Here is a 14177-nt window from a genome sequence, read left to right as displayed (position 1 = left end):
ATTGAAACACGCATAATAAAGGAACATTAATTGTAATAATAATAATACATAATATATATGTATATAGACACGCACACCACACGCGTACATATATGGTGTTAATAATATTCCTATAGGTAGCCTTTAACCAGATGACACTCTTCTGAATGAAATCAGGCAATAAGAAATAATTTCTTAACACTACAGGTTGAAACACGCAAAGGGATTTTACTACTTTTCCTGCTACCACCAGCTTCAATTAGCTCTTAAAAGGTGCTATATTTGGTACTAATATGGCCCTATTACCATAGTACCTGAGCACTTCATAGTCTTCAGTGTTTTTATCCTCACAACACCCCTGTGAAGCTTTTATTCCCATTTTACAGATGGGGGAACCGAGACACAGGGAGACTAAGCCACTTGCCCAAGGTCACAGTGGAAGTTGGTGGCAGAGAAGGGAATTAAACCAGAGTCCCCTGAGTCCCAGGCTAGCACACTAACCACTAGCACATCCTTTATTTCCTAGCCTAGGTTCCCACGTGGTGGTGCTGTTAGACTTCAGCCCCAGAAGAGGCTGCTCTTTAAGGATGGATGAATTCAGTCCTGTATGTAAAGCACTTTAGGATCCTTTGGAGAAAATGGTGCTATAGAAATGTTAAATGTTTTTAATATTAAATAAAATCCTGTGTATACTGTGTACATATATTATAGCCACGGATTTCAAAGCTGTTTAGGGGACTTGGATGCCCAGATTCATTAAAATGAATAGTAATTGGGCACTGAAACCAGCTGGCTTTATAAATCTTATCCTATATATCTGGAGAACGCGTAATATGAAAGGATTCAACTTGTTTTCTCACTGCATGTCGCCAAGCATAACAGAGCTGATGTGATCAGATGGTTATGGAGATCACACATTTTCCACCCTTCTTTCCCCAATCTCCATCTCTCTGATTAGGAACAAGGACATGTCTCTCTTGATTCTACCAACCACCTGCATTGGTGTTTTTGGAAAGTATGCATATGGGTGTGAGAAGTCACTGGGTCTTCCCAGCCTCTTGGATGGCTATTATCTCAGATTTCTCTCCCACCCACTAACCAAGCAGACAAGCTTTCCTGGAGGAAGTAACTCCATCCTGCACATACTGAAATAAAATAACACTTCAGACCTACACATCTTTCATCTTAATCCTCCCCAACAATTTTGTGAGGTAGGACTCATTCTCCTTATTGTATAGGAGAGTCTGGTTCCCCGGGCTAGGCTGTACCTGTAGGCAGTAGTGCAGGTATCCTTGTAGTCCTGGAGCTTCACACACACCATGTTGAGGAACTGATCTGAATAAGCACTCAGGTCATGCATCAGGTTCATGAGGTCCTGTACTGTCTTCTCCACAATTACTGTACTCTGGAAAAGAAAGAGCATGATGACACTGCATTTTTCCATACAACAAATGGAAGAGGAGGCGGAGAATAGGCAAGAGAACCACAGATCATGGAAGGGATGGGTGACACAATCTGGCTTGCCAGCAAACTCTTCAGGACTCTGCCAGCCCAAACCTTGCCTAGCATTGAACAATCAGTGCCCCCCCAATTCCTGAGTTCTGCGGAGACGTCCATCTGCAGTGCTCAGCCCCTCTGACTGTAGTACCTACAAAACCTTATCAACTTTGCCGCTCCTTTAAAGAGACAGTTCACAAGAGCTTATGACATTAACTGCACTTAACACACCTTCTATTTCAATCAAAGCATGCATTTGGTTCATGGTAAAAGTAAAACAAGTTTATGAACAAAATGACACAGATTTAAGTGATATCAAGTATAAGGATTGAAATAGTTGCAAAAAAACAAAAGTAAGACTTCAGTCTAGCTTAACAAACTAGCGCCCTTTGTTCAAAGATGTTTTTTTCACCAGTCTTTCCTCCAGCATGGCTGACTAGACCCTTAGCTCTTCTGGTGAAGGATAATTTAGGGGTTTGCTCCCCCTCTCTTTACAGTCCAGCAAGCCTTTGAAATGTATCCTTCTAAAATATATTCCTAGATAAAGTTCCTTTCCCCTGCTGATTGTAGATGCCATGCTGGTCCCTCCCCCTCCTGGTGATTTTTACAATGCAAATTATCTCTTCCTGCAACCTCCAATACAAATGAATAGCCCACTGAATTTGGCCCTGCTTGGTCTGAGATGTTGGCCACTTTCATTGTCTGGAGAAAACCCATTTATCAACTCTCCTGGGCCTGCCTGGTTTAAACACATTTCAGTCATACATTTCCAGAACATCTATAAAGTTCTTTCTGGATTATCCATCCATCCATAGAATCATAGAATATCAGGGTTGGAAGGGACCTCAGGAGGTCATTTAGTCCAACCTCCTGCTCAAAGCAGGACCAATCCCCAACTAAATCATCCCAGCCAGGGCTTTGTCAAGCTGGGCCTTAAAAACCTCTAAGGAAGGAGATTCCACCACCTCCCTAGGTAACCCATTCCAGTGCTTCACCACTCTCCTAGTGAAAAAGTTTTTCCTAATATCCAACCTCGATCTCCCCCACTGCAACTTGAGACCACTATTCCTTGTTCTGTCATCTGCTACCACTGAGAACAGTCTAGATCCATCCTCTTTGGAACTCCCCTTCAGGTAGCTGAAAGCAGCTATCAAATCCCCCCTCATTCTTCTCTTTTCAGACATCATGAAAGAAAATTAAGATCAGTGAGTTACTAGTTTTCCAGTGATATGTTACAATGCCGCCTTTTGGGTAAATATCACGGCAACAGTGTGCCATATGGCATTGGGGTAGTCTTAAGGTCACAACGATATTGACTAGCAATGGGTTAAAGAGCATTTCAGTTCCAGGATACTGGTTTAAATCGGATTGGGTTGATATTGGCCCAAATTAATCATCAGACAAAGACCTTTCAATGAGCTGCATCAAATGAGATGAGGGTGTTAGCAGGCAACTGACTACACTGTAAAAACTGCCACCAAAATTAGTGCTCATTGCCAATGTTCAGAATTCACATGGACTTTTAATACTGTGGTTCTGAAGTTGTTAAAAAAAAGGAAGTAAACGTAAAGGGTTAAGCACAACCTTAACTTTGAATTTCCTGGATGTCATCAATCTGTATTGTGAATCCAACCTTACACCAGGAACCCACCAACTCCCATCACTGACTTGAATTACTGAACATTGTGCACTACTGAGTGATGTAAAATGGACTGATAAAAAGGAAAAGCAGGAACTGTATAAAACGTATTGGTCTAATTATCAGTTTTCAAATCCCTAGATTTTCTAGAGCTAGAGGCCTGAATCCTGGCAGGGATGACTCAGCCATTAATCTTTCCAAAGATGATAAACTGACTATCATACATTTTAATGGACAAGACTGAACCTCTAGGCCTAATTTTCAGAGGTGCCAAGCACCTGCAAGCTCCCACTGACTTCAGCTGGAGTGTGGATACTCAGCAAGCCTGGCCACTACATCCTAACATGGGCAGATCCCATGGCACTTTTAAGAATAGGGATTTGGCCATTGTTTTTGTCTCCAAATTCATCTCCCTACCATTGTACAAATTGCTGTGTGTTTGGGTGACAGACACCTTCCACCCAGTACTTTGGGATCCTTTTGATACGATAGGCATCATATTAAAGTAATATGAATAAGGCTGCGAGTCTGTCACGGATTCTGTGACTTTCCGTGACCTCCGCGACTTCTGCAGCGGCTAGTGCTGGCTCAGGGGCTGCTCGAGCTGGGCAGCCCCTGGGCCAGCAGCAGCCGTTTGGGTGTGTGGGAGGGGGCTCAGGGCTAGGCTCCTGGCCAATGGGAGCAGTGGCAGCTGGCACTTGTGGTGGAAGCAGGAGTTGCAGGGACGCAGAGTTGGCAGGAAACATTTCTTCCTGGCCCATGCGGCAATCTGCAATCCACATCTTATAATGCATAACTACAAATTTTATTATAGTGAATGACATAAAATTACCCAGTTCCCTTAGAAAAAACAGCTACAACGTTAAACTGACATCAGTGGAGCTATGCCAATTTACACCAGCTCAGGATTGATCCTCCTGTGTGCCCTCCATAGACTGATCACACATCATCTGTGGAAGTATTTTCTGTGTGTTTGATTTACATTGACTTGTTTCATGAAATGACCCCTTGTTCTCTCACTTTTAGACAACATAAAGCAATTTAATGATTTTAAAACAAAAGTGTATACATTGAAAAGAGAGCGCGAACAATGGTTCTCACTGGTTTCTGACAGCTGACTGCTCCTCTCCACCAACATTAAAAACACACCCACGAAAGCTTATGCTCCAATACGTCTGTTAGGCTATAAGGTGCTACAGGACTCTGTCGCTTTTTACAGTTAAGTTAAAATACAAATTTGGCAGGAACTGAGTCTTTTGTCTCTCCAGATGTCCTCTGCTACTCACCCTGATTTTAATAAAACGGAGACATACCATATGAAAAAGGACTGCCCTGGATATGTAATGGCTATTTTTTCTGTAACATTTTAACCTTTTGTGGATGAATCCTAACCGATATGCATTTGTCACTAGGATTACTGTAAATTAGGATGCATTAGTCCACGTTAATACAGCTGGATTCGTTAACCGGGACTGCACAAGATCTTCCATAACTCTGTGGGAGAAAATGAAAGGCAATGCACGTACTATTGGAGAGTTACAGCTCAGATGCTGCTAACCCATCTGGTTCTGTTAACATTAAATGGCTATGATCACAGTGTAATTTTATGGCACGACACTTCAATGCAGCCTTTTAAAAACACACTAACAAGGAAATTCATGCACAGACCAATATTAATCTCCTCCCACTTGAAACCCATGTATGGTGTTGAATTTTAACATTGTGCCACAGGTTTAATGCATTGCTCTTATGGCACATTAAGGAGGCTTTGAAAAACTTCAGACTAACAAAGAGAGGAAAAAATTCCTGTTAAGAATCACTCGCCAATAGCTACGATTGACGTAGCATAAGAAATAACACCATTCACCACTAACATAGTGTTTTTACTAAACAGCTGTGCAGATGGTGCCCCACTGCTGAGGTGAGTAGAGCACAGACACGCCAGAACCCTACATGACCACGCAGTGCCTCCCATATCTACACCACTATTTTTAGCAGCTTAGTGTCCCTCTGCCTCCCAGCTGTTGGAGCTTTTCCCTGCCACACTGAAGGGCTCTGGCAACTGGGAGAGGCTCTCTCCCTCGTGCCAGAGCCTTTCACTGCCGCGTATCGTTACACCCCGCAGTGTGGATGCATCCTGCCTTTCACTGTGGTGTGTAGCTGCTCACACCCTACAGGCCACTGCAAGTATAGCCAAGTCCTTCAAGAATTTTACACACATTAGCTAATTAATCCTCAAGGGGGGCCTGATTCTCCCTTACCTTAAAGTCTCTTTATAGCCCTCCAGCAGTGTAAAGGAGCCTTACGGTGAGTTATAACCTTTACACTGCCAGAATGGTATATAAATAAGAAAGAGGCCCAATAGTATTAACATCCTCATTTTACGGATAGAGAAATTGAAGTAGAAAGGTTAAGAGAATTGCCCAAGGTCAGACAGAACCAGGATTAGAACTCGTGCTTCCGGTCATGCCACTGCACAAGGCCCCTCCTTTGGAAGCTAGAAATTGAAATTTGTTTGCTTCCCTATTTCCCCCTTCAAAGATAAATGTATTCAGTGCTTTGTTATCCACCATACTCATAAGGGCTTGGCTGCATACACTGGTTTATTTCTATAGAACCATTCACAAGAACTGTTCTGTTACTGTGGGGTCAACTGCGAGCATTGTTTGCACTGGTTTGTCACTGCAGATTTAACCATGAAAAAGTTCAGAAAAGGGCAACTAAAATGATTAGGGGTTTGGAGAGGGTCCCATATGAGGAAAGATTAAAGAGGCTAGGACTCTTCAGCTTGGAAAAGAGAAGACTAAGGGGGGATATGATAGATGTATATAAAATCATGAGTGATGTTGAGAAAGTGGATAAGGAAAAGTTATTTACTTATTCCCATAATACAAGCACTAGGGGTCACCAAATGAAATTAATGGGCAGCAGGTTTAAAACAAATAAAAGGAAGTTCTTCTTCACACAGCGCACAGTCAACCTGTGGAACTCCTTACCTGAGGAGGTTGTGAAGGCTAGGACTATAACAGGGTTTAAAAGAGAACTGGATAAATTCATGGTGGTTAAATCCATAAATGGCTATTAGCCAGGATGGGTAAGGAATGGTGTCCCTAGCCTCTGTTTGTCAGAGGATGGAGATGGATGGCAGGAGAGAGATCACTTGATCATTGCCTGTTAGGTTCACTCCCTCTGGAGCACCTGGCATTGGCCACTGTCGGTAGACAGATACTGGGCTAGATGGACCTTTGGTCTGACCCGGTACGGCCATTCTTATGTTCATGAGTGCCAGGCCTGACACATTAGCTTGTTGCTGTAGCTTCACTCATGAGGACAAGAATGCGTATACAGTGCTTGTCTGATTCTCCAGGGTTACTTAACTCCCAACATTATATACCCGTTTAAAAATACCACAGTATTCTACAGCGCTGATCCAGCAACACTAATGTCACATTATTGAAAGATGTTTTCAATTATTACTGCAGAATATTGTAATATTTTTAATGGGTCTATAGAAAACATTGCATAGACATTGCAGACAGACCAAAAATAGGTCAAAACATTGGGTCCCCAACCCTCCTATCATCTTTAGATTTTAGATCTGTAATTATAATTTATGTAAACTCTGAGCTAGGGAATATCAGAAGAAAAATCTCTGCCCTGAATGTATTTCACAGGAACTGGGGCCTCTTTATAGTTTATGGCTGGTAACATACCCTTAGACACCCATTAATTTACAAATTCTTGTTTTTCTTTTCTAACAGCTGGTAGGTAGAAGAAAAAACAAAATAAAAACAAACCAGGGACACAGAAGTCTTGTCACCACATGCAATATCTTCTCCAAAATGCAGCAGGGGGCGGGGGGGAAAGGACTTTGGCATTCTGAGGGGTGCAGATTATTAGTAAATTATTGCCAATCATTTATAAAGCACCTTAAAATGTCTTGGCAGTAGAAGGTGCCAGATGAGTGAAGGCTGGTGCGGCTACAAGGAAAATAAATATCTTGGTTTTTAAGCAACGTTACAGCTGAAAGGCAGATGTTTTTAAGGTGTTATGCAGAGCGAGGCTGAAATTAAAGGCACAGCAGGACAGATTAAAAGGTTTTCAACCCATATTTCTCCCACTATTGATCCACAGCTATGGGTTTCTGGTGTATGTCAAAGCCCCAGCAGACTAAAGGTTAAATTCCATAAAAATTGGCATCTTGACACATAGTGTTTCCTTATTGATGGTTTTTTGTTTGTTTTTTAATTACATCTTCTCAGCTGCCCCCCCTTGATGCCCAAGACTGTTAAATTCACAACATCAGGCTTTAAAAAACATGATTCATTCTTCTTCACAGCATTGACAGGGTCTTTTCAGCAGGGGGCTCCAGTGACCCATGATGGGGCACTATTCATTAGGGAGGAGCTGCAAACATATACATCAACATGTCAGAGGAAGAAGCCCAGGCCTGACCCAGCAGGAATGCATGATACAAACAGATTTGTTCCGCTCTATGCCGCCTCACCTGTCTTCAGTAGCATACACCATGTAATAATCAATTATGCTGACAAGCTTCCCTACAAATCCGTGCAGCCTCAGTTACTCATGTGCCCCAGGGGTGAAATGCAGAGAAGGGGGCCTGGTCAAAGGACAGTAGGAAGGAGGAGTAAGCTCCCTTATGAGGTGGCAACAACTTAGGGCAGGTCCATACTCACCGCGCGGGTCGACGCAGTGAGTTCGACTTCACGGAGTTCGAACTATCGCGTCTGATCTAGATGCGATAGTTCGAACTCCGGAAGCGCCGCGGTTGACTCTGGTACTCCACCACTGCAAACGGCGGTGGTGGAGTCGACAGGGGAGCCGCGGAGTTCGACCCCGCCGCGTCTGGACGGGTGAGTAGTTCGAATTAGGGTACTTCGAATTCATCTACGCTATTCCCGTAGCTGAATTTGCGTACCCTAATTCGAACCCCCTTTTTAGTGTGGACCAGGCCTCAGAATCACTGACTCCATTCACTCCTGCCAGGGCAGGCTGGACAGTCTCCCAATAGAGGACATAGATATTAGACTGATTCTACATTCAGGTCAAGCGGGGTATGAAGAGTCACAAATCTGGACTTTCTTAATGTTCACAGGTGTTTTAATTCACTGCTATACAACAATAAGGGCTATTGTTGAAATCCGGTCCTGGGTCTATATCCGTCTGAATGCTAGCAAAGTTGGGGCTGTTTAAATCACAGGAGTTTGGTTTTGTGCAAGACAAAGTTGTAGCTAGACCAATCTAAAATCACATGCAAGGTTTCCTCTCTCTAGCAAGGCTGTAGGATGTGAACAGTTGCCAAAGATCTTTTTCGGCTCTCTATCCTAAAACCGAGCATATCCATCCTTCATTCCCCCCGGACCCGTTCTCCATATTGCAGCGCTGGCTCATCCCATATTGTCTCAAAATCTCTTCTAGGGTAACTGCCAAATCGCTACACCCGCGTGCCAACTGTAAGCATTTTAAGTGGCAGAGCAGGCTTCCATGAAAAGCTTTTACACAATCCCAGGGCATATGGGACATTGTTTGTTTTTTCTGTTGTCTTTTAAACAGAGAATCTCTGCTCAGCAGGTCCGAAACTCGTCTGCTTCCAGGCTGCAAGCTGCTTACTCTGCCTGAAAACAGGAGGCTTATGGGTTGCTCAACATTTTCATCATTGTAGCAAAAGTACGAAGAGGGTATGGAGCGCGATATAGACTGTCAGCACTTGATTCACTACTGCATTACTGCCACATTAGACTGGTATAACTCCACTGATTTCAATGGTGTTTACCACTGCAAAACTGGAGTAGCGCAGAGATGAATCAAGTCCTTGGTACTATTATTAGATATCTGCCTCAGCCGAACATTTCAAATCAGAAACAGTACATGCACTTCCTGAAGGTTCAAGGGTGTTCTCACCTTGGATTTTGGGTTCAATCCATTTTAGAATATAATAATAATACCTGGTTCTTATATAGCGCTTTTCATCAGCAGATCTCAAAGCGCCTCACAATCTTTAACAAATTAACCGTTATAACACCCATGTGAGGTAGGGAAGTATTATTTTTATCATTCCCATTTTACAGATGGGAAACTGAGGCACAGAGAGGCTAATTCCAAAGTCTCACAGGAAGTCTATGGGGGAGCAGGAAACTGAACTCTGGTCTCCCAAGAGTTAGGCTGGTGCCCACTGGACCATCCTTTCCCCAGCGACAAAGATCCAGTCTGGATCTGAGCTTCCTCAGAATTTCAGGGTGCTCAGATTTTGGTTCAAGTGCATTTTTTTAGGTAATCTTTTATTGTTACTCCTAGTAATAAAGCACTGCATGGTAATTAAGAAGGGAGGCTATCTGAATCCGTCTCATCTTCCTTTTCAGTTGATAGCTACAGATAACTTTACCAGGTGTACAGGAAAAGCCAAGTTTTGGAAAACGAATTTCTCCATCCAGCAGGAGTGTACTGAGGGCAGAAGAAACAAATACAGGTCTCTCCCATGCTTTCTATGGGAAAAGCTCAACCCCAAATATTCACAACCCACCTAATTGTTCTCTTTTAAAATGATCACAGATGCCTTCAAAAGATACACAATTTCTGTTCTTCCTCTCTCTGAGTTACTCGCCCCCCCCATTTCCCCCGAGTCCCTTGAATGTATTATGACTTTACACAAACTGACAGGGTTTCAACAGCAGTGTGAGCTTTGCCAAAAATGTACCTTAGGCAAACAGCTTTGCATCCAATCTGAAACATTAAGCTGCGTCTGTCCAACCTCCTCCCCATCCCAACCCAGACTCTGCCACCTGGGATCTAGAAACCCACTGTTTTCTGACCTGTGATGCTCTGCAATGTTAGGCTGCCAGTTGCAATTTGGATACTCTGTTGTCAATTAATAACAGTTTGTTATTCGGCAGGTGGGTGAATTATAGTGCTGTGCGGTGCTCTCCCAGCACATGATTGGGTTTTCTGGTGTTGGGGCGGGGGAGGCAGTCGCAGAAAACAGTCAAGCTGCTAAAAATCTGGACAGGCTCTTGTGATCCAGTAAATATCAAGTGCTGCCAGAGCCTTGAACAGTGAACAGGGTTTTCTCAAAACCTGCTAGAGATGAACATGTAAGCACCTCCCCTCGCTTTGCCAAAGTTCCAACAGTCTAACCAATGCCATGTAACTCTATCCGATTATAATATTCACGTGACAGGATGGTACACTTCTGGGAGGCAAGGCTAGGACGAGGGATATGCGGGTGTCACCTTATATGTAATTCAAGGGAGGCTGGGCCTAGGACTTTGGTACATGTCTGGGGGTGACCTGCATGCTGGAGGCTAGGCTGAGTGTCAGTTCACGCAGCAATGCAGGGCACAGTACATACCAGACTGGAAAATTAAGGGGGCACAGCTGTCCTACTGTCTGGATTGCACCCTGGGAGATGTCACACCCCCACCTCCCTTTAATAATATGTGAATGGAAAATAACATCTTTTTCCACCAGGGAAAGTGTAAAACTTTGCTGATCCATAACTCAAAAATAAATGAACTCCAACCAAAAATACAAGAATAGATATAGGAACTTTCTGGCCACAAGTACATTATGTCTGTCTACGGTGGTATTTTGTACTCATTGGCTTTATCCTGTGAGGGGCTGAGCACTTGTCTCCTCACTGAAGTAAGTGGGAGGTAAGGATGCTCTACACGTCTCAGCTCCTCTATAACTGCGCCTCATTGGTTCAGACCAATGGTCCATTTAACCCAGCATCCTGTCCTGCAGCAGGGGCCAGTACCAGATGCCCCAGAAGGAATGAACAGAACAGAGCAACCACCAAGATAGCCAACCCCTGTCATCCATTCTCAGCCTCTGACAGTTGGAGGTTTAGGGACACACAGAGCATGAGGTTGTGACCCTGACCCTTGTGGCTAATAGTCACTGATGGACCAATCCTCCATGAACGTACCCAGTTCTTTTCGGAACCCAGTTATACTTTTGGCCTTCACAACATCCCCTGGCAACAGGTTCCACAGGTTGGCCATGTGTTGAGTGAAGAAATACTTCCTTCTGTTTGTTTTCAACCTGCTGCCTTCATTGGGTGACCTCTGGTTCGTGTGTTATGTGAAGGGGTAAATAACTCTTCCCTATTCATTTTCTCCTCGCTATTCATGATTTTATAATCTTCTAACATATCCCCTTAGTCGTCTCTTTTCTAAACTGAATAGTCCCAGTTGTTTTAATCTTTCCTCACACGGAAACTGTTCCATACCCCTAATTATTTTTGTTGCTCTTCTTTGACATTTTTACAATTCTAATCTATCTTTTGTGAGATGGGGTGACCAGAACTGTACACAGTCTTCAAGGTGTGGGCGTACTATGGATTTATATAGTGTCATTATGATATTTTCTGTCTTATTATCTATCCCTTTCCTAACGGTTCCTAATATTCTATCAGCTTTTTTGTCTGCCACTGCACATTGAGTAGATGTTTTCAGAGAACTATTCAGAAGGACTCTAAGATCTCTTTCTTGAGTGGTAACAGCTAATACATACCCAATCATTTTGTATGTATTGTTGGATTATGTTTTCCAATGTGCATTATTTTGCTTTTGTCATCATTGAATTTCATCTGCCATTTTCTTGCCAGGTCACTCAGTTTTGTGAGATCTCTTTGTAACTCTTCACAGTCAGTTTTGCATTTTACTATCTTGAGAAATTTTGTATCATCTGCAAATTTTGCCTCCTCACTGTTTACCCCATTTTCCAGATCATTTATGAATATGTTGAACATCACTGGTCCCAGTACAGATCCTTGAGGGACCCCGCTATTTACCTCTCTCCATTGTGATAACTGACTATTTATTCCTACCTTTGGTTTCCTGTCTTTTAATCAGTTACTGATCCATGAGAGACCTTCCCACTCATCCTATGACTGCTGACTTCAGTTAAGAGCCTTTGGTGAGGGTCTTGTCAAAGGCTTTCTGAAAGTCCAAGTACATGATATCTGTTTGATCATGCTTGTTGACCCCGCCTCAAATAATTCTAATAGATTGGTGAGGTATGATTTCTCTTCACAAAAGCTGTGTTGACTCTTCCCCAACATAGTGTGTTTATCTATGTGTCTGATAATTCTGTTCTTTACTATAGTTTCAACCAGTTTGCCTGGTATTGAAGTTAGGTTTATCGGCCTGGATCACCTCTGGAGCCATTTTTAAAAATCAGCATTACATTAGCTATCCTCCAGAGGCTGATTTAAACGACAGGTTACATACCACAGTTAGTATTCTGCAATTTCACATTTGAGTTCTTTCAGAAGTCTTGGGTGAATACTATCTGGTCCTGGTGACTTATTAATGTTTAATTTGGTACATGTCTGGGGGTGACCTGCATGCTGGAGGCTAGGCTGAGTGTCAGTTCACACAGCAATGCAGGGCACAGTACATACCAGACTGGAAAATTAAGGGGGCACAGCTGTCCTACTGTCTGGATTGCACCCTGGGAGATGTCACACCCCCACCTCCCTTTAATAATATGTGAATGGAAAATAACATCTTTTTCCACTAGGGAAAGTGTAAAACTTTGCTGATCCATAACTCAAAAATAAATGAACTCCAACCAAAAATACAAGAATAGATATAGGAACTTGCTGGCCACAAGTACGTTATGTCTGTCTACGGTGGTATTTTGTACTCATTGGCTTTATCCTGTGAGGGGCTGAGCACTTGTCTCCTCACTGAAGTAAGTGGGAGGTAAGGATGCTCTACACGTCTCAGCTCCTCTATAACTGCGCCTCATTGGTTCAGACCAATGGTCCATTTAACCCAGCATCCTGTCCTGCAGCAGGGGCCAGTACCAGATGCCCCAGAAGGAATGAACAGAACAGAGCAACCACCGAGATAGCCAACCCCTGTCATCCATTCTCAGCCTCTGGCAGTTGGAGGTTTAGGGACACACAGAGCATGAGGTTGTGTCCCCGACCCTTGTGGCTAATAGTCACTGATGGACCAATCCTCCATGAACGTACCCAGTTCTTTTCGGAACCCAGTTATACTTTTGGCCTTCACAACATCCCCTGGCAACAGGTTCCACAGATTGGCCATGTGTTGAGTGAAGAAGTACTTCCTTCTGTTTGTTTTCAACCTGCTGCCTTCATTGGGTGACCTCTGGTTCATGTGTTATGTGAAGGGGTAAATAACTCTTCCCTATTCATTTTCTCCTCGCTATTCATGATTTTATAGACTTCTAACATATCCCCTTAGTCGTCTCTTTTCTAAACTGAATAGTCCCAGTTGTTTTAATCTTTCCTCACACGGAAACTGTTCCATAACCCTAATTATTTTTGTTGCTCTTCTTTGAAATTTTTACAATTCTAATCTATCTTTTGTGAGATGGGGTGACCAGAACTGTACACAGTCTTCAAGGTGTGGGCGTACTATGGATTTATATAGTGTCATTATGATATTTTCTGTCTTATTATCTATCCCTTTCCTAACGGTTCCTAATATTCTATTAGCTTTTTTGTCTGCCACTGCACATTTAGTAGATGTTTTCAGAGAACTATTCAGAAGGACTCTAAGATCTCTTTCTTGAGTGGTAACAGCTAATACATACCCAATCATTTTGTATGTATTGTTGGATTATGTTTTCCAATGTGCATTATTTTGCTTTTGTCATCATTGAATTTCATCTGCCATTTTCTTGCCAGGTCACTCAGTTTTGTGAGATCTCTTTGTAACTCTTCACAGTCAGTTTTGCATTTTACTATCTTGAGAAATTTTGTATTATCTGCAAATTTTGCCTCCTCACTGTTTACCCCATTTTCCAGATCATTTATGAATATGTTGAACATCACTGGTCCCAGTACAGATCCTTGAGGGACCCCGCTATTTACCTCTCTCCATTGTGATAACTGACTATTTATTCCTACCTTTGGTTTCCTGTCTTTTAATCAGTTACTGATCCATGAGAGACCCTCCCACTCATCCTATAACTGCTGACTTCAGTTAAGAGCCTTTGGTGAGGGTTTTGTCAAAGGCTTTCTGAAAGTCCAAGTACATGATATCTGCTTGATCATGCTTGTTGA

At 42.8% G+C, this 14177-nt stretch overlaps 1 protein-coding gene across 4 annotated transcripts in view; it reads right to left on the bottom strand.

Moving 5' to 3' along the window:
- Positions 1-14177, bottom strand: part of EXOC4 (exocyst complex component 4) — a 584936-nt gene that overhangs the window by 106055 nt on the left and 464704 nt on the right. For all 4 annotated transcript variants that reach the window (XM_039519698.1, XM_039519696.1, XM_039519697.1 and 1 more), the window contains exon 12: positions 1248-1384. In XM_039519698.1, coding sequence (XP_039375632.1) covers positions 1248-1384 — 137 coding nt within the window. The remainder of the gene's footprint in view (positions 1-1247; positions 1385-14177) is intronic.

The sequence above is a fragment of the Mauremys reevesii genome, linkage group 1, assembly GCF_016161935.1.
Source record: "Mauremys reevesii isolate NIE-2019 linkage group 1, ASM1616193v1, whole genome shotgun sequence".
NCBI classification, from domain to species: domain Eukaryota; kingdom Metazoa; phylum Chordata; order Testudines; family Geoemydidae; genus Mauremys; species Mauremys reevesii.
This window is presented reverse-complemented; position numbering and strand designations above follow the sequence as displayed.